The sequence below is a fragment of the Rhincodon typus genome, chromosome 8 (assembly GCF_021869965.1).
Source record: "Rhincodon typus isolate 14 chromosome 8, sRhiTyp1.1, whole genome shotgun sequence".
Taxonomy (NCBI): domain Eukaryota; kingdom Metazoa; phylum Chordata; class Chondrichthyes; order Orectolobiformes; family Rhincodontidae; genus Rhincodon; species Rhincodon typus.
Window position 1 is genome coordinate 6,625,694 of NC_063339.1, and position 20,591 is coordinate 6,646,284.

General features: G+C 40.3%; 1 protein-coding gene across 1 annotated transcript in view; it reads right to left on the reverse strand.

Annotated features, from left to right (window-relative positions):
• ttc7b (tetratricopeptide repeat domain 7B) overlaps positions 1-20,279 on the reverse strand; it is a 301,097-nt gene extending 280,818 nt beyond the window's left edge. Inside the window, exon 1 of the mRNA XM_048599973.1 lies at positions 20,148-20,279. Within this exon, the coding sequence (XP_048455930.1) occupies positions 20,148-20,258 (111 nt within the window). The 5' untranslated portion in view covers positions 20,259-20,279. The remainder of the gene's footprint in view (positions 1-20,147) is intronic.
• Positions 20,280-20,591: the final 312 nt, after the last annotated feature.

The following is a 20,591-nucleotide window of genomic DNA, read 5'->3' on the forward strand; positions in this document are numbered from 1 at the left end:
GCTTGGCCTGCTGTGTTCATCCAGCTCTGCACCTTGTTATCTCAGATTCTCCAGCAGCAGCAGTTCCTACTATCTCTGCATCTCTCCTGAATGGTCTGGCCCTAATTTTTAGATTTTGCCCCCTGGTGCTAGAATCACCAACTATTAGAAATGGTTTATCTTTACCTATTCTGTCTTTTCCTGTGAATATCCTAAATACTTTGATCAGATCACATTTTAACTTTCTAAATTTACTTTGAACATACAAAACATCCCAAACTGCTTCACATATGCTAATCAAACAAAATTTTACATTGAGCTATATATAAAGAGATATTAGGACTTGTAACAAAGTAGTAAGTTTTTAAAAGAGTGCCTTAAAGGAAGAAAAGGACAGATTTCCAGACTTTGGGGGCTAGGCAGCTAAAAGCATGGCCACCAATAGGAGAACCAGAATTGGAGGATCTGTTGACTGTAAGGCTGAAGTAAATTATAGATATCTCAGCAGCTTAAGGGGATTTGGGATGGGCACAGAGATTTTGAGGGATTGCAGGCTGGGTAAGTCAGAGATCTCCGAACTCTAGGGCTGGGGGCGGCCAGTGAATTTTTGGAGGATTGTAAGGCAATCCACCTACCACCCATAAAAATAGACCGAGAAGTCATATCTTATTAACCAGTACATGTGGATCTTAAGACAGAAACAAAATAGAAGTACCACAGTGATCACCATCATCAATAAAAGACCAGGAGAGTTGTGACGGAGTCAAGATTCACAAGGAATGGGGTTACATTGCTTTATCAGGTATTTGAGCCAGTTTGGCTGCTATTTTAAAAAATATCAATTTACATAATGGGCTGTAAAAACCCATAACAATGATCAATGAGGCCCCATCTTTCTCACTGGTTAACAGGAAGAGGACAGAAATGGAAATCTAAACACAGAAAGTGACTTTGAAATTAATTCTGAGAAAGAAAGAAACAGTAAACAACTTTGACAAACGGTATTTGTGACAGAAGTGTTTTGTATAACATTGTATCCTCTGAGGCCATCTGCAAATTATTTCTTTAAATATTTCTACAGACCCAAGTAATGTTCTGCTGGGGTTTGAATCCTGCCACAGCAAACGGTGGAATTTGAATTCAATAAATATCTGTAATTAAGAGTCCAATGATGACGATTGTCAGAGAAAGCCATCTGATTCACAAATGTCCATCAAGGAAGGAAACTGCCATCCTTACTTGGTCTGGCTTGCATGAATCTCCAGAATCTCAACCATTGCCGTCTGGGCAGTTAGGAATGGGCAATAAATGCTAGCCTTGCCAGCAATGCTCTCATTCCATGAACGAATAAAAAAAGCCTTCTTCACCATCCTGTCTACCTGTGATGCTACTTTCAAGGAACTACACATCTGCACCCCTAGGTCTTTCTGTTTGATAGTACTGTCCAGGGCCCTACCATTAACTGTATAAGCCTTGCCCCAATTTGTTTTACCAAAATGCAACACCTCGCATTTATCTAAATTAAACTCCATCGGCCATTTCTTGGCCCATTGGTCCAGTTGATCAAGATCCCAGTGAGGTACGTGAAACATTCCTTGCTCCAGTCCTATTCCAGCCACTACCCACAACTCCTTCTCTGGTATATCGATGATATCATTGGAGCTGCTTCCTTATCTTGTCCAGAATTGGAAACGTTTATCAATTTCACCTCTAATTTCCACCCTGGTCTCACCTTCACCTGGTCCATCTCCGGACTCCTCATTTCCTTGATATCTCTGTTTCTACTTCTTGTGATAGGCTGGCCAGCAATACAGACCACAAACCCACCAACTCCCACTGTTACCTTGACTATATATCCTCACAGCCTGCCTCCTGGAAAGGCACTCTTCCATTCTCTCAGGTCCTCTGTCTCCATCCCATCTGTGCTGATGATGCCAACTTCGACAAGGGAGCCTCCAAGATGTCCACCTTTTTCTTCAAACAAGGATTCCCCATCGTCTTAATTGACAGGGCCCTCAGCCTGGTCTGACCCATCTCCTGCACTTCAGCCCTCAACCCATCTTCCCTCATCACCTACCATCCAGCCTCCATATCCAGAGGAGCAATTAGCTGCCATTTTGCTACCTCCGTGGGATATCACCACCATCATTCCCCTCCCCAACAGCCTTCTGCAAGAACCATTCAATCTGGGATACCCTGGTCCACTCCTCCTTCACTCCCATCACCAACACCTCCACTCACCAAGCCCCACAGCACATTCCTCTGCAACTGCAGAAGATGAAACACTTGCCCGCTAATAGCCCCCATTAGCAGCCATTCGTTCTCCTAGACTGACAGCAATTCACTTCTTTTTTCTTCTCTCCCTTTGGGTTCTACCCCCACCTAGTGTCTACTTCCTTACCTTATCTTCTGCATCAAAACCAACATTTTCCGAGCTACCATCAGTTCTGAGGAAGGGTCACTGGACCCAAAACATTAACTCTGCTTTCTCTCCACAGATGCTGCCAGACCTGTTGACGTTTTCTAGCTATTTCTGTTTTTGTTTCTGATTTACAGCATCCACAGTTGTTTTGTTTTTGTTTTCAGGATAAATCATCTCAATTAGAATATCTGAGTCTTCTAAACTCTAATAGATGGCAGCCCAGCTTGTCTAATAGATGCAGCAATAAGAATGCACCCCCGCCCCCAATCCCTGCTAAAAAAACAGAAATTGCTCAAAAAGCTCAGCAAGTCTGGCAGCATCAGTGGAGAAATCAGAGTTTCGGGTGAAGACAAGGGGGACCCCAGCCCAGGTATTAGTTGAGTGAAACGTCTCTGAAGCGCTTCTAACACATTTACATCCTTGAATAAGGAGACTGTACAGTTCCAAATGTGACCTCACTAATGTTCAAAGAAAAAAATCTCTGCTTTTATATTCCATTCCACATGCAATAAATAATATTTCACATATCTTCCTAATCACTTGCCAAACCTGCAAGATTAATAATTAGGTTTAATCATTTTGAGTTGATTAAGTGAGGAATTAAATATATATTGCTTAATTATGGTTAGTTGTAAAATACATTTGGTAAGGAAGAATTACAATTGACCTGGGCCATATACATAGACTTATTACATATTAGTTTGTGTGGTCAATTTGAACCTTAATTTGTTTAGGCATGGTCAGTTTTTGTGAAGTTACAAATAATTATTTCAGCCAGATAATATTTGATACAGGGTGGAAAATACTTAGATTTATTAGTTGGGACATTTAGGATGATATCAATTACTACGGGCTGACAGCATATACTCCAAATAGACAAACACATTGCTCAAGTGATGCCACCTAATCAGTAAAGATAAAAAAAATTGGAAGATTGATACACAAAAACAAGTGCAACTGGAGCAATCTTACAAAAAGTGCTTGGCATATCAAAAAACGAATCAGGAAACAGGAGAAAATACAATACAATACTGTCCAGGAACAGTCCCTTTGGTCCACCAAGCCTGCACCGATTCCTCGTCCTTAGTTAGACCCACTACTTATTGCCCAGGTGTGGTAACTATCCCTCTGTTCAGCTCACGTTCATGCGTCTATCAAGACATGCCACAAATGGTGCTAACGTGCCTGCTTCCACCACCTCCACTGCCTTCCAGGCACCTACCATTCTCGGTACGAAAAATTTTCCCTGCATTTTTCCCCTAAACTTTCCTCCCTCACCTTGAACCTGTGCCCACTTGTAGTTGACCTTTCCACCCTTGGAAAAAGGCTCTATTCACTTTATCTATGCCTGTCATAATTTTGTAGACTTCTATCAGGTTGCCCCTCAGCCTCCGTCTTTCCAGTGAAAACAATCCGAGTTTATCCAACCTCTCCTAATAACCAAAACCATCCAGACCAGGCAACATCCTGGTAAAGCTTTGCTGCACCTTCTCCAAAGCATCCACGTTTTTCTAGTAGTTGGCAACCAGAACTGCATACAATATTCCAAATGTGGCCTAACTAAAGTTTTACACAGCTGTAACATAACTTGCCAACCTTTATATTCGATGCCCCAACCAACGAAGGCAAGGCATAAAGCTCCACATTCTAACCACACTTTGAATGAAGACATATCTCTTACAACTCCTTTATAATTGATTCACTCCAGAGTGTTGCCAACTACAAAGGTGGAAGAATAAATGAACCAAATTGGAACATTACAGCACCACTGATGCTCAGTAGCAACAGTGTGCACTATCACAAGATGAACTGCAGAAATTCACTAAGGCTGGTCCATCAGCACCTTCCAAACCCATGACCAATGTAATGTAGAAAAGACAAGGGCAGCAAATACATGGGCATACAATCCTCTGCAAGTTCCCTCCAAGTCATACACATTCCTGACTTCGAAACATATTGACATTCCTCAAGAGTCGCTGGGTCAAAATTCCTTCTAACAGCATTGTGGGTCTAGCTACACTAAATGATTTGCAGAGGTTCAAGATGGCAACTCACCAACACCTTCTTAAGGGCAACTAGAGGGGTTTGGGCAATAAATGCTGGACCAGCCAGTGACACACTCATCCTGTGAATGAATTTAAAAAAAACTGACATTCACAGCAGAGGAACAGATAAGCTGGTCTACATCTGTGCCAGTGCTTACGATCCGTGCGAGATTCCTCCCACCTTATCTTATTTCCTTCTTCTCCATGTATTTACATGCTGTTTATATCACTTTTTTTGCTACGAGTTCTGTGAGTGAATATATTAAAAATTTCACTTCTTTTAATTTCTTGAAGCAGGAAAGGATTTCTATATTAGCGAGTAAATGAAAGTCTATACATAAAGATCAGAACTTTGCATTTTTGATAAAGTGTAAGTTATGATGTAGAATCTAAAATACATGTCATGGTTAAATTAGAACTTTACTAGTCCAAACAAATCAAACTGCACTATAAATTTAGGGGCATCCGTCTTTTCTCAATTTGAACTAAACTGGCCCTAACGCTGTCCCCTTAGAATAAAAATCAGCTCAGCTGTGATAAATAGGAATACATTAGACAAAAATAACAGATTACATCAGTTCATGACTTCAACTCTGAAATATGTCTTTTGACACACTCTAAAAGGAAATTGTTGACCTCCTCGGATTTTCAAAGGCACCATTAATAAGAAAGGGTATGCATTAAGGAGGTCCAGGCAATCTCAACCATGAAGTGCTGTAATTAGCCCCATAAACTGAGCTACAGTTACATCCCAGGCAGCAGTTTAAAGCTACCCTGTATTTATTTGCTACAATGTCTTTTGTTACAAAACATGCAACTGTTATAGTTGTCTTTTTTTTATATTCATTCATAGGATGTAGATGTCTCTGGCCAGGTAGTATTTATTGCTGATCACTAATTGCCCAGAGGGCAGTTAAGAGTGAACGACATTGCTGTGGGTCTGGAATCACATGGACACCAGACCAGGTAAGGATGGCAGTTTCCTTCCTTAAAGGACATTAGTGAACCAGATGGGTTTTTCTGGTAATCAAGAATGGATTCATGGTCATCATTAGACTCTTAATTCAGATTTTTACTGAGTTCAAATTTTAGCATTTCAGTGGTGGGATCTGAACCCAGGTTTCTAAAACATTGTCTGGGTCTCTGGAAGCCATTGCTTTCCCATTATCTGATTGTATACTTGGCATCCAGAATAGCATTATCCACATCTGCTTACTCAAAAATAAAACTACACTCCAGATTCCAGGTCACAGTGCATTCTGTCCACATGGACATTTCCCACCTTCTTGGATTTTCACCTGTTCAACATGGTGAAAATGACAAATGTGCCTGGAAATTCTAAGTCCTGTTCCCAAATACGATACTTCCAATTTTCATGAGAAATGGAATCAGATCAAAATTTTTTTTATATAAGGAGCTGGCCATTTACATAATCAGTTGTCTTCACTGAAGTGGGATTTTGAGAGCTTTAAAGTGTGAAAGCTGAAGCATGCAGATTAGACCCAATAAGAACAGCTCTGGCCTTTATAGGATTATTTAGACAACTAGAGTACCACTTTGGGGAAGACGTAAGGTACTCCTTTGCATCTGGTGCCAGGTCACCTTTGGACAGATGACCTATGGGGAGGTCAGGTACCCCTTGGTATTGTTAAAAGTAGGCATACATTTGCATGCAAAGTGTATAAACTTATTACTGTCAGGCTCATTGAGGCTGTCCAAAATCCAAATCTGATACACAAAATCAATTGTCAAACTGTGTAAAGCATGTGTAAAGATGACTTGCAAATAGCAGTTGCCAAAACAACCAGTCAAAGGGAACTGTCACTCTCTCAAAGTTGACTCTTATGTTAAAAAATACTTTCTATTTCCCTGTGTCTGTTGACATAAGCATGAAGGCGTCCATTACTGGATCACTGTTGCATGACTGATTTCATAACCATCTATTATCACAGTAGCAGTCCTAGTATTTAAGTTTGTTTGACAACTACAAGTGGTTACAGTCTCTTTGAACTCAGACTATGAATGGCTGCTGATCTGAGGAATTATGCATTTGAACCAGATGTTTGATGTTATAAGGCTTAATTTAGTTCAGGAATGAAAAAGTAGTAATTTTTTAAAGAAGTAAGTGTTTATTCAATACAATGTGCAACTAACACTTCAAACTATTTTATCGCAACTCAACATGAGTGTATCGACAGCAGATAACGGGAAAGTTGGCATGGAAAATGTAAGGGCAAAGGTGGTAGGGGCATGAGTTACAGCTAAGTCTTCATCAGCATTATAAAGAGCCATGGAAGGTGGGTACATGGGTATAGGCTGACATGCAGAGCATGAGGAACCATAGGTAGGCAGGCAGGCATACAGGCTATTACAGTATGGGTGGACATAGGGACATAAGTTGGCACGGGGGATAGGAGGTAAGATAGAAAAGGCATTGGAGGAGAATGGAGGAAATAAGAGCATTACAGGTTTTTTTTGTTTTATTATTCTTTAACTTCAATACGTTGCCTAAGGTAGGCCTTTGGTCCAGTGTGCCCCCATACCAGACAGGCCCCACCTTGCTCAACTCTCAGGGAACCTTGCCACCCCAAAACAGAAATCCAACCAGGCCATTTTTTTTTTTTACCAGAGTGGGTTTGGTGAGCTAGTATATGTCCTATTTTGGCACTCCTGAAACATGAGTGAAATTCAGGTCATGAATTAAATTGGAAAGAAACAACTTGTTTCAGACAATTTAATAAACCTAGGGGCATCCCACATTGGCTGTGAACCTGTGCAGTTTTTTTTCTGAAGTGCAGACACTGCTGTAGAATTGGGAAATGTGGCAACAAATTTGCAAATAGTGAAGAGATATTTGGCCAGGAATCCGGATTTTAAGTTATGTTAGTTGAAGGACAATGTAGTCTAAGACACTAAGTATTTTTAAAATACTCTTGTGGATCTCTTACATTAACGTTTCACAATACAAGATTACCTTCTTCAGTTAGGTTTTTTAAAGGAAAAATTTGAAGTGCTTTAAGAAGTTTTAAATGCCTTTAGAGTTCAAAGTTTGATAGAAAACTTGGCAAATAGTACCTCAAGATCAAAACTAATGTTAATCAAAATAAACATGGAAAGCCATAGCAAAGCTCAGCCAACCATAAAACACCCATCACTTCCTTCCATCAGAGTATCTACTTTGTCTCCTAAATAATTCCAGAGGTTATCTATTATACTTTGCATTTTACAATTACCATAACAGTTAGATCAACTTTGTTAATTAACAATGGTTCAGGAACAACTGTACCTAATTCACTTCAAATAGAACCTCTACCCCACCACATTAGGTACGTTTACTTCAAAGCAAATTGGAACTTAGCCAAAATGACTGGTCCTGCCAATGAGCCACTCTGATCTGGAATATATGACACTATATACAAATGCACCAACCAAAAACAACTATTTTATACTCCTTCCTATTTATGTCATACCAGCAATATAGGATTGAGGTAGGTTGTAGATGTGTTAAACACAAGATAGGTTTGCTTTAAAAATTTTTATAAAATGTGATTAGCCACAGAAGGAAGGGCAGTCCCAGGTCTGTCCCTGACATTTATGCTTACATAACTGAACCCAGCTAAAGCAGCTTCAGGGATGCCACAATGGGCTACAGTAGCACATACTCTGCTGCCTTCAATTACCTTTGTCTGACAGTAGTGAAAGGGGAATGTATATGACAAGATTAAGTGGTCATGTCTACAGGTATCTGTACTCTAATCTCTAGAAATCCCTCTCTGAAACTCTGTCTCGCTCTCCTGTTAAAAGAGGCTTCTTAAAACTTGCCTTTTTAACCATGCTTTGGTTGCCAGTCCTAATGTCACCTTGAATGGTTTAGTTATTTTGTAATGATGCCACAGACACAAAAAAAGTTGTTGGTGAGTGCACACTTTGTCATATGCTACCTAGATATCAAAGAAAGTCACTCCCATGTCACCTCTTGTGTTTATTATTGGATTAAGAGAGAGATGAGTGCTCATGCTCAGGGATCTTGTCAAAACCCAAATTGAGCATCAGTGACCACACTGTTGTTGAGTTAAGTGTCTTTGCTCCACCAATATCATTTCTTGATATCATGTGCAGTGAATCACATTGTAGGAATCTAACATCTCTCATAGTGAGGACATCTGGCTTCACTTTTACAAACTAAAAGAAATCTTTTCCAGTGTCTCCAGATCCTTTCATAATATGAAAATCAGAACTGTTCACAGCATGGAAAATGTGATTTAACAAATAACACTATAACTGCTTTCCAAACCTATCCCTCTTGAAATGAACCCTAGTTCATTGCCTTTTGTAAATGATCTCATTAGCCTGCATGATGATTTTTAGTGATTTATATGCTTTCAGAGTAGGACGAGTGCGAGCAAAAAGGAAAACAGGAAGAATGAAGAAAATAAGCTCTCCAGCTTTAGTGAACGGTAATTTTTAGGCTTGAATAAGAAATCATACAAGGGCAATGAATGACTTAGGACAAATCTGTTCTAAAACAGATCACTAAAAAGTAGACATGAAAAGTGTGGAACTTTCCATTGTGCAACTCTGCCAGCAAAGCTTAAACACCAGGGAGACATGGTTCTGATTGGAGTTATTACAGTTAAGGTACCATATGGCAACATTATTGTCTGATCCATGAATAATTCTCTGTGAAATAATAATACTGGTTGGGCAAACCAGTGAGCTGTGCTATGCTCCACATCTCCTCTCTATAGCAAACTAGCACTGCTCTCCAATCCTAGACAGCATCATTAGGCATCAGTTCAGTTCCAATGCACCAGTTAATGAATCCTGGCTGCCTGACGTCTGCATTTTGACAAAAACAATTTTTAAAACTATTATCAACCACATTGAAGGCAAACAATTGCAGTTCTAAATACAAACAAACCTATCTTGCAGCATCAGAAATTCAGTTTTATGTATGTGTATACACATAAAATACACAGTTCATGTTTACTCTGTTAATAAAGTATGCCTTCTCTTTGGCTTATCCTTATTTTTATATCCAGAGAAATGCCTCATACTGAGGGGATGCTACCTTCTCACGTGTCAATCCATCCTTGTCAACATCAAAATATTTGCAATGCTGCAGACCTGGACTTGGGATAACAAGTGACATTTGTGCCAACCTGCCCAAGACTTAGGCATACGGTGCAGTTCCAAGGACACTCAAGAAAACACTATTAAGGTAAGTGTGACATGATGCAGTTGGGCAGTCAAGCAAGGCAAGGGTATTTATGATGAATGTTAGGACGGTGGGAACCGTTGAGGATCGGGGTGAATTTGGTGTGCATTGGATAGAATGGGTCCTAGGACAGGAGGAGACTGTGTGGACACATGATTGAGATACATAAAAATCGAGGAGCACCGACAGGGTAGGCAGGAATGAACCTTTCCCCTTGGTGGAGGGATCAATGACTGGGAGCACAGATTTAAGCTAAAGGGCAGGTGGTTTAGAGGGGATGTAAGGAAAGCTTTTTTCACCCAGAGGGTGGTAGGAATCTGGAACTCACTGTCTGTAGCGTGGTAAAGATAGAAACCCTTACAATATTTAAGAAGTGTTTGCGATGCAAGGCATATAAAGTCGTGAAAGTGGTTGAGACAGATACAATAGCAACATTTAAAAAACATTTGGATAGGTACATGGATGAGAAGGGTTTAGAGGGATATGGACCAAGTGCAGGCAACTGGAACTAGCTGATGTGGGCACCATGGTCAGCATGGACCAGTTTGGGTCGAAGAGCCTGTTTCCATTCAGAATTACTCTATGACTCTTCTCCATGACTCTTTAGAAGGCCAAATGCTGGAACATTAGATTATAATAGTTAGGTGCTTTTTTTGTCTGGCGCAGACATGATGGGCCAAAGAGCCTTTTTTATGCTGTAGACCTCTATAACTCTACGACTATCAACGACAAAACAATCAACTTGATTGATCCCATCCAACGACTCCAGCACCATGGCTGAAGTGAGTACTAACTCACTCCTTTGATAGCAGCTCTGTAATTCATTGACTCCACAAACTAGAAAAACCAAGGTCAGGAAATGGTCGGGAACACCACAATCTGCATGTTGCACCCAAACTGACATACCCTGCTGACTCTGACTTAGATGGCTGGTCTTAATGTATACCTTCTGAGTTTTCAGGATCCAGTATTGCTCCAGTGAGTACAGTTAACAAATTAAATCTCCATGAGAGACAAGTGAAGATTAAATTGACTTCAGCTTTAACTTGCAAGTATTCCAAGCTGCTCACAGTTAACAAATTTTGATGCTATGAACTCAGATTCACCCAAGCACTAATAGGTGGAGGTTATGGCCTAGTGGCATTATTGCTAGACTGTTAAATAGAGACACAGGTAATGTTCTGGGGACCTGGGCTCAAATCCCACCATGGTAGATGGGGGAAGTTTGAATGCAATAAAGATCTTGAACTAGTAGCTAATATTGACCATGAAATCATTGTCAATTGACAGGAAAGACCCATCTGGTTCACCAAGGTCTTTTATGGAAGGAAACTGCCATCCTCACCCGGTCTACATGAGACTCCAGGCCTAAAGCAATGTGATTGACTCTTAACTGTTCTCTGGGCAATCGGGGTGGGCAATAAATGCTGGTCTTGGCAGCACATCCTGTGAATGAATTAAAAAAAAGCCTTTCCTAAAATTTCCACAACAACATTCAAACAGGTTACACTATTGAATGAATAAATAAATGGGAGTACAAAGAGAAGTGCATGCCTTGGTTTTCAAAGGCTATAGACAAAAGGTGGGCTGCAGATCAGACAACCTGCACTAAGTTTTATCAAGGGATCTGTTCCTTGTCTGCTTTATACTGACAGCAGCACTTTAAATGAGGTCAGCAGCTGACATCAGCCATGGCTAAGGGGCAATTAGCAGTGAAAAACGTTAGTGTCTGAAAAATAGCTCTGTTTCATACAGACAGAGGTAGGAAAGTACATTGTCACCATCAATTAAACAAACTGTACTCTATCATCCTGGAAATGAGAAGACTCAATAATAGTGTATAATTGTACAATTATTAATACAAACCAGCTGATCTCCTATGACAGATAATCAGAGGATTTGCTGCAGTAGAAAAACAGCAGCATTAGAGTTTGTAATACACACTGAATTATTTGAATATGCAGCTTAATTGCCGTAAATACTCTGACAATCCTTCCTTGAGAGCTGTCAGCATGCTATCAGCTATGTCATCTTTTTCCACTTCCCTCACTGGCTCATTTTCCCTCTGAATGTGCAACACATTGCTTTCTCTGTTCAAATGCATACATCATTGTCAAATCTGCTGACAACAACTGCACCTCTTTTTATATCGCAGAATTATGTTATCTTAAAGAAGCAGAGTAGCATTAGCTATTTTCCCTTGGACTACATCCATGTTATTAAGTACTAGGCCATTATTTCTCAGGTTGATGACTTCATCTCCTTTGAAGATAACCTTAGCCATTAATCCCATAGAACCCCAATTCTTCATGGCTTCTTCTTACTCCTTAAGATAAGTGAATTTCTTAGTAAATGCACTGTTTAACTCTTCTTCTGTGCTACTGATCCAATTTTCCTTTGACTCTTTTTTTTTGCAATCCTGTCCAATCTAGTTATGCCAGTGACTCATCTGACAGTCTCTTGGTGTTCCACCCTCCTTTTCATTTTTGGTACAATCCAACTACATTTCCAACCTCTCAGGGTGGTCTGTGGATTCTTCATGCTATCCCCAACAAGTCCCCTTGACCACCAACATGCTGTCTGGTCAAATCTGTACTCACAACAACTTGTATTTCTTTGGGGCCTTAAGGATACAAACACGCACCAAAGTGCTTCATAATATATTCATAAATTATACATCATAACTTGACACTGAACCATGGAAGAAGAAAAGTAATTTGACCAAAAGCACAGGCAAAGATACAGATTTTAAGGAATGCCTAAAGGAGGAAACAGAGATGGAGAGGCCTAGGGATAGAGATCCCAAGGGTATTGACAGAAACATCTACAACAGAACAATGAAGTTTGGGGGTGTTTAAGAGGTCAAAATGAGAAAAGTGCAAATATCCCAGAGGTTGTGAAGTTGAAGGAGATTACAGAGATAAGGAGTGTTGACTCAATAAATCTATTTAAAAACAAGAACGGGAATTTATAAATTAAGATGTTCTACTTGAATATCTGATCTGTAGTGCTTCACGTCTGAATCAACTTTCATTCATTCAATGTTCTTTGATGAATTATTATCAAAGTGAAATTCCTGTGCTTTGTTACTTTATATACGTTAGTTTACCTAACATATAGTGCAGAGTTCTTGTTGAGTCAGATGTCTTGAAGTATGTTAACAACACTACTTATACAGTTACAACATCATGGACTTGCAGAGAGGCTGGATTCCATGCTTACTAATATTATTGAACATATTACACACACACACACACACACACACACACACATATATATTGTATACATAGCTGACTGACTGAACAGACTCAGTAGACTGACTCCATGTCACAGAGGGAGTAGCTGAAGGCAAGGTGGGTACCTTCATATGTCACATGTTGTCATGCCAGGTAATTGTCTTGAAGGCAAAGGTAAAGGCCTGGCCGGTCTGGAATCTGTGCACAATACAACATCCCCCTGTTTCCCTTTTAAAAAAAAGGAAATGCTTTTACTGCTAACATGGTAGGTGACAACCTAGTGGTATTATCGCTGGACTGTTAATCCAGAGACACAGGTAATAGTCTAGGGGCCTGGGTGTAAAGTCCACCATGGCAGATGGTAGAATCTGAGCTCAATAAAAAGCTGGAATTAAGTGTCTATTGATGACCATGAATTCATTGTCGATTGTTGCAAAAAACACATCTTGTTTACTAATGTCCTTTAGGGAAGTAAACTGCCATCGTTACTTGGTCTGGCCTACACGTGGCTCCATACTCCTCAGCAATGTGGCTGACTCCTAACTGCCCTCTGGGCAATTAGGGATGGGCATTAAATGTCCTCATCCCACGAATGAATAAAAGAAACTACAAGGCAACATATATTGGATCTATACATTCTGATAATGCATTGGTGAACATACATGACCAGGTTTAATCCTTATACTGTAATCACAACTTGGTGCAGCTTTACCCTGCAGTGTACTGTCATTGTGTATAAAAATGTTTCATGTGTGGTTGTTGTCTGACTGGTGTTGGCAGGTTAATAACATACAGTTTGGATGTATTGTCTGTTTCTTTACTTTTATTTTGTTCATTCACAGGATGAGGGTGTTAGTGACCAGGACAGTATTTATTGTCTGTCCCTAATTGCCCAGCAAACAGTTCATGTAGGCCACACGAGGTAAGGGTGGCGGTTTCCGTCCCTAAAGAGCATTAGTGAACCAGATGGGATTTTCTGACAATCAGTGACGGTTTAAATCCAGATTTTTATTCAATTCGAGTGATACCAGCACTTGGCCATTTAGTGGACTTGATCATTGCTCATTACAATGTTCTTTCAAGAAAGAAGCACGATGATGCCATGAGCACATGTTTTATCTTTGTGCTGTTACAGAAGAAAAAGGTGATGGCATCTGATGGCTAGACACAGGTGAACCTTTTTAGCATAGAAGTTTTACCAAGTGTCTTTATTTGTATTTTGTTCCAGGATCATTTTCTTAAGTTAAAATGAAACTGTTCTGTCAGCTTCTTCTGAACTGTTTATTTAAAAATTGCATCAGCAGCAAACTCTCATGTTTGTTTATTTTTAAAAGACTAGGGTAGAGTTAGCAGTGCTTCAGTTTTGGTATTTAGTTTTGGCTGTTGCCCTTCAGTTTTTGTTGCAGTTGTAACTTAAGCTCTGAACTTGAACAGACTGATGTTTGACTGTTAAGAAAAATACTTTTACAACTGCCGCATTGCTTCCACATATTCAGCCTTTAGCCTCCCCTTCCTATCACTAAGTCACTGTCAAGACTCCCTTTTAGTGCTCACTTAATGCCAATAAGATGCATTTTCTGGTTTTCTATAGATTCATCTGCATGAAATAAAGAAGAGTCTTGTTCTTGGTGCAACAGATGTCTTGAAGGTTATTAACAACATTAACTACTTACACAGTCAAAACGTCACAGACTTACACAACAACTACAGAAATGTTTTTCTTAATTATTGCTCCGTTTCCCCTTCCCTTTTTGCTCCATGCCTTCCCTGAATCCACACTAATTATTTGAACTCTGTAATACTCTCCCTGCTGTATTTAGAGTTGCAAACCCTCTAGTGGTACCCTTGAGTTTTGAAGAATTGAAAATTAATTTCCATGTCATTGCTGGGAACAAATAGGAGGGGAAAAATCAGTGGGAATGGAAAATAGAAAAAAAAACTAGACTATTTCATCTAAACACATAATAAAAAGTCCACCCACTTTCAGAATGTACATACAGGGAGAATTTGAGAATGCAATGAAGGTCTGTATAATTGCTATTATTTGGAAACTTGGGTTATTCTAAAGTGGAAGGAACCATGTATAACTTTATTTGTATTTTTATGTTGTGTTGAATTGGAGACACAGTTTTAATTGACGCGAATACTTTAGTGCCTTTGAAATAAAGTTAGAAGAGAGAAAAAAAATCGCTGTTGCCCAGCAACAAAGTTTTTTTTTAAATTCATTCACAGGATGAGGGCATCGTTAACTAGGGCATTTACTGTCCAGAGGGGAGTTAAGAGTCGACCGTATTGCTGTGGGTGTGGAGTCACATGTAGGCCAGACAGGTAAGAATGTTAGTTTCCTTCCCTGAAGCTCCCTATGATAGACAGAGCAAACACTTTTCTTCATTTCCATTTTAAATAGGAAACCCCTTATTTTTAAACTGTTGGAAGGAGTAGTATGGCAGTGAAGATGGAGAAGAAGAATGGTGTGGCAATGAAGATGGAGAAAAACACAGCCTTGCTTAACCTCGGTTTGCACACATACTGGGTCTGTTTTGAATCTGCTGATGAGGATTATGACTCACATTCCACAGTGTAGTAGATGGAATATAGTGATGAATTCCTGTGGCTATCAAACTTGACAGGGACTCTCCATACTCCCTCCTGGTTGACAGGGTCAAAGATATTTGTAAGATCAAAAAATGCAATGCAGAAAGATTGCTGCTACTCTCTGTAGTTTTCTTGAATTTGTCTTGCTGTGAAGATCACTACAATTGTGCCTCTTGATGGACTGAATCTGCATGGTGACTCTCATAGGAACTCTTCAACTCTTGACAGAAGGCTATTGACGATTCTTACAATTACCTTCTCTGTGATGTACAACAACGAAACACTTCTGCAGCTACTGCAGTCTTGAAGATGATCACAATTATGCTCTTCTCCTTCCACATGAGGGAGATGAAAGGGTCCATATGAGCCAAGAGTGCTTGTCTGCCAAATTTTAAAATTTCATCAGGGATTCCATCTGTGCCAAACCTTGCTAATTCTCAGCTGACAGGTGGCATTTTCAACCTCACATCAGGCAGGTGTTTTCTCAGTTGACGGTGGGTAGAATGTTACGGATTGTGGTTGGGGTCACTCATGTCAATGACTGAGTCTTAGTTGAGAAGATCTTTGAAGTGCTCCTCCTACACAGCACTCATTGCCTCTGTGCCCTTGGGTCCCACTCCATTCTAAGCCCTGGTATCAGCTCTCCAATTTCACTTCTCTGGAACCAGCTGCCTTTGCCAGGACTTAAATAGTAGGGCACTCAAGCTGTCGAGTGTAGCTAACACAGCTAGAGCTGTTCATCTGCCATTTACTGTACTCCATAACAAAAATACTCTGAAGAGTAAGAAGCATTCCACTACATCGCATTAACCTTCATCTTCAAGAATAATAATGCAAAGGGAAATAAAGGGAATACATTTATTGGAAAATTATTTTAAATCTTCCTTTTCATTCTTTTTGTCAGTCCTGACGAAAGGTTTTGGACCAAAACAGTGACTTTCCTGCTCCTCTGATGCTGTCTGACCTGCTGTGCTTTTCCAGCCTCACACCTATGGACCTTGTGCAGGGAAGTTGCTTACAGAGCTATGTCACATTCAACATTGCTGAATCATCTTCAGACAGCCAGAGGAAAACATACAGAGGAAGTTTGGATGTGGTGCTATACTAGTGCAAAAAGTGAAGTGTAACAAGCTGCAATCAGGCATGATCTACTTGTACGGCGGAACAATTTGAACTTCATGCTTGTTCAAAGCAAGTACATATCTTTTACATTTAACCAAAATACTGGGATAGCATTCTTTAAATATGATATTGCTTTTAGCTCCTTTGGATGCTTATCAGAAAGCTTTTGAAAAAATACATTTATCAAGTTTTACAGCTTTCCTATTAGCTTGACTAGCCTGACAGTGCTTCAGCTAATTGGATCTGCTAAGTCAGAAAATTTTCCAGGGCCATTTATATTGCATTTTTAATTAGTTAGCCTAAATGTTTTATTTGGTGATTTATAGTTTTACCAAAGGTCCAACCAAAAATTAACTTGAGCTAATAACCTTTATTATCCCATTTTTGTTAAGTGCCGAAGCCATGAATAATTCTGCTGAACTAGCAATTAAACTGGCTAGAAATGAAAGATATACATTTAAATTTCATGGCACAGCTCTCTCACAAGCATCTCAAAGGGTTTTGCTTGAATCATGTGAAGTGACAGTTACATCAACTCATGCAAGAGCGGGTATTGAACATCGCATGATTCCACGAACAGAAGTGAGGTAAATGAATCATCTTGGGTGGTCTGAAGAATGGCATGTTAACCAGTACACGAGGGTACTCTGTGCTCTTCACATAGTGTGAATTTTAATCTACATCTGAAGAACTGCCTTATTGAACAGCATGAAACAAGAACATAAGAAATACAAGCAGGACTTGGCCACACACCCTCTCAAATTTGTTCCATCATCCAATTAGATCATGGCTCAAATAATAGATCAACTTCATTTTTTTTCCTCTATTCACAGATTTCTTTAGACTTCAAAACTTTCATAATTATTGGCTAAGCAGCAAAGATTCACAACACTTAGTACAAAGACTCCTCTTCATCTCAGTACTAAATAGACATCCTTGCCTGTAGAATGTAACTTCATATTCTAAACTCCCAGCATCTATCTTGTTAATGCCTTTAAGTTTATACATACTAATAAGAGCATTCTTCATAATCCAAGCGAACTTGAGCTAATTCTGTTCAAACATTTTCAATAAGAAAACGCGCCCATCTTTGAACTCTTTCTGCAGTGTCTTTGACAATTATTTCCTTCCTTAGGTACAGAGACTCAAATATACATAGTGCTCCGGGTGCGGTCTCATCAAAGACGTTTTTTTGCAGCAATGCCTCCTTGTTCTTGTATTCAAACTTCCTTGAAATGAAGGTCAACATTCTAGTTGGTTTTCTAGTTGCTTGCTGTATCCACACACTTATTTTCTGTGAATCAGGAAAAAGTATGCCCTAATCCCTTAGAATGTATAGCCTCTCATTTAAAGTAAGGAAAGGTGAGGGCATAGAGGAAAAAGAATAAAGGCAGGGGATGCTGGTGAGCACAAGGAGCGAGAAAGAAAAAGCAAAAGCATTCATATACCAGTTTATCCCATATTTCGGATGTACTAATGCGCTTTAGAACTAGATTTTTTTTTCTTTAGTTGCTGATTCGTACACCGGATTCTACAGTGAGACCACTTGGTCTGTTTTTTGTTATTTTAAACTGAAGGTGGGATTTTGGTCCATTGGGGATTAAGGTGCAGTGATTCAACCATCACATTGCAAGAGTGAAGATGATAAGCAATGACGTGCAATCTGAAGGAATGTAAAGTGGAATCATTAGCAAAAGATAACCAGAAAATCAGATGGCATATGGAGGAGGACTGAATGGTAACAGGAAAGACTTCACAGAATTTTTCTAGAAAAGAGGCAAGCCATCATCAAATGCACAAACTGAATATTCCGAGATGAAGTAATTTATAAGTGAGAAGCAGTGTGACAGTTTCCTGTTTCATACCAGAGGGTGCCAAATATGCAAGACAATAGCAGATTATTTAAAAAGATGTTGAAGAGCAGCATTTCTCACAACACAAGAGTAACAAGAGCACTAGTGAAATGACCATGAGTAAAATATTCTGCCAACTGGTAACTGGTGAGAACTTTCAAGGCCGGAGGGGCCACTCTCTCTGGGACTCCCTTGTCTGCTCCACACTCCCCTCCAGCCCCACCACACCTGGTACTTTCCCCTGCAACTGCAGGAAGTGCTACACCTGCCCCTACACCTCCCCCCTCACCCCCATCCCAGGCCCCAAGAAGACTTTCCACTTCAAGCAGATGTTCACCTGCACATCTGCTAATGTGGTATACTGCATCCGCTGTTCCCGTTGTGGCCTCCTCTACATCGGGGAAACCAAACGGAGGCTTGGGGACCACTTTGCAGAACACCTACGCTCGGTTTGCACTAAACAACTGCACACCTCCGAGTAGCGAACCATTTCAACTCCCCCTCCCATTCCTCAGACGACATGTCCATCCTGGGCCTCCTGCAGTGCCACAACGATGCCACCCGAAGGTTGCAGGAACAGCAACTCATATTCCGCTTGGGAACCCTGCAGCCCAATGGTATCAATGTGGATTTCACAAGCTTCAAAATCTCCCCTCCCCCTACCACATCCCAAAACTAGCCCAGCTCGTCCCCGCCTCCCTAACCTGTCCTTCCTCCCACTTCAAGCCCCACCCCCATCTCCTACCTACTAACCTCATCCCGCCCCCTTGACCTGTCCGTCCTCCCTGCACTGACCTATCTCCTCCCTACCTCCCCACCTACACTCACCTTTACTGGCTCCATCCCCGCCTCTTTGACTTGTCTGTCTCCTCTCCACCTATCTTCTCCTCTATCCATCTTCTATCCGCCTCCCCCTCTCTCCCTATTTATTTCAGAACCCCGTTCCCCTCCCCCATTTCTGAAGAAGGGTCTAGGCCCGAAACTTCAGCCTTCCTGTTCCTCTGATGCTGCTTGGCCTGCTGTGTTCATTCAGCTCTACAACTTGTTATCTCAGATTCTCCAGCATCTGCAGCTCCTACTATCCCAGAACTTTCAAGGTGATGTTTAATTTGAACAAATTGCAACTTGGGCAATTAGTGAAAAACAAGGGCAGAAACTCAAAGATGAAACAACTCCAAAGTTATTTCACTTCCACAGTCACCATTTATTCACATGTGGCTCCCTCAGAGCCAACTCTCAGAATGAACAGAATGTCTGACACTTTTTTTTTTTAAGACTTTTAGAAGGATATCAGTAATGTCACTGGACTAATAATCTAGATGATGTATGAAGTAGCTCGAGAGATGCAGGTATCCCATTACCAAATCACCCTTTATTTAGTGGAGAGTCCTCGACACTGATTCTACTCCCTCAGAGCCAACTCTCAGAGAGTGAACAGAGCCTCTGTCACCTCTGTTTCTGTCAGCCAGGGCTCCCTGATTGAACCAGATTAACAGTCCCAATCAGGGAGCTCATATTCTATGATGTGCGCCTAGCTGACCTCATTACAATCACTACAAGAGATCACCTTTTTCATGAGTCTGCAATGAAGAACAAAACAAAGAACCACAATGCACCATTACATAGGATATAAAGCAATAACAACATTAGCAGCAAACCCAAGCATATTTTTCTTACCCTTTCAGTTTCCTGTAAGTAAAGCAGAGCTATGTCACCAGCTTTTTCATAACATGTAATTATTTCTTGTTCGGTATCAGGCTGCAGATCATTTCTCGGCGATGTTGCCATTACTAGTTTCTCCAGACACAAACCTAAGGAGAGAAAATACTCTTAGACGTGCTCATTTATAAACTGTACTGGGTTTGAGTGCCTCAGTGGCACCATGGTGAAGTATACCAAGTTCAGCTGTATGTTCCATGGCCCAATATTTGATCACTAACCTGCAGACAGTCTGCTCAGATTAAGATAGAATAGAGGAAACTACAAATGGTTTCAGATTCAGAGGCTCAGTCATGGTACAAGGTTTGCACCAACCACAAGAAAATACATACTAAGCTTCTTCACAGATATATGTATAAAGCATTTAAAAAAAGCAATGAGCTCATTAAAGGAAATATTCGG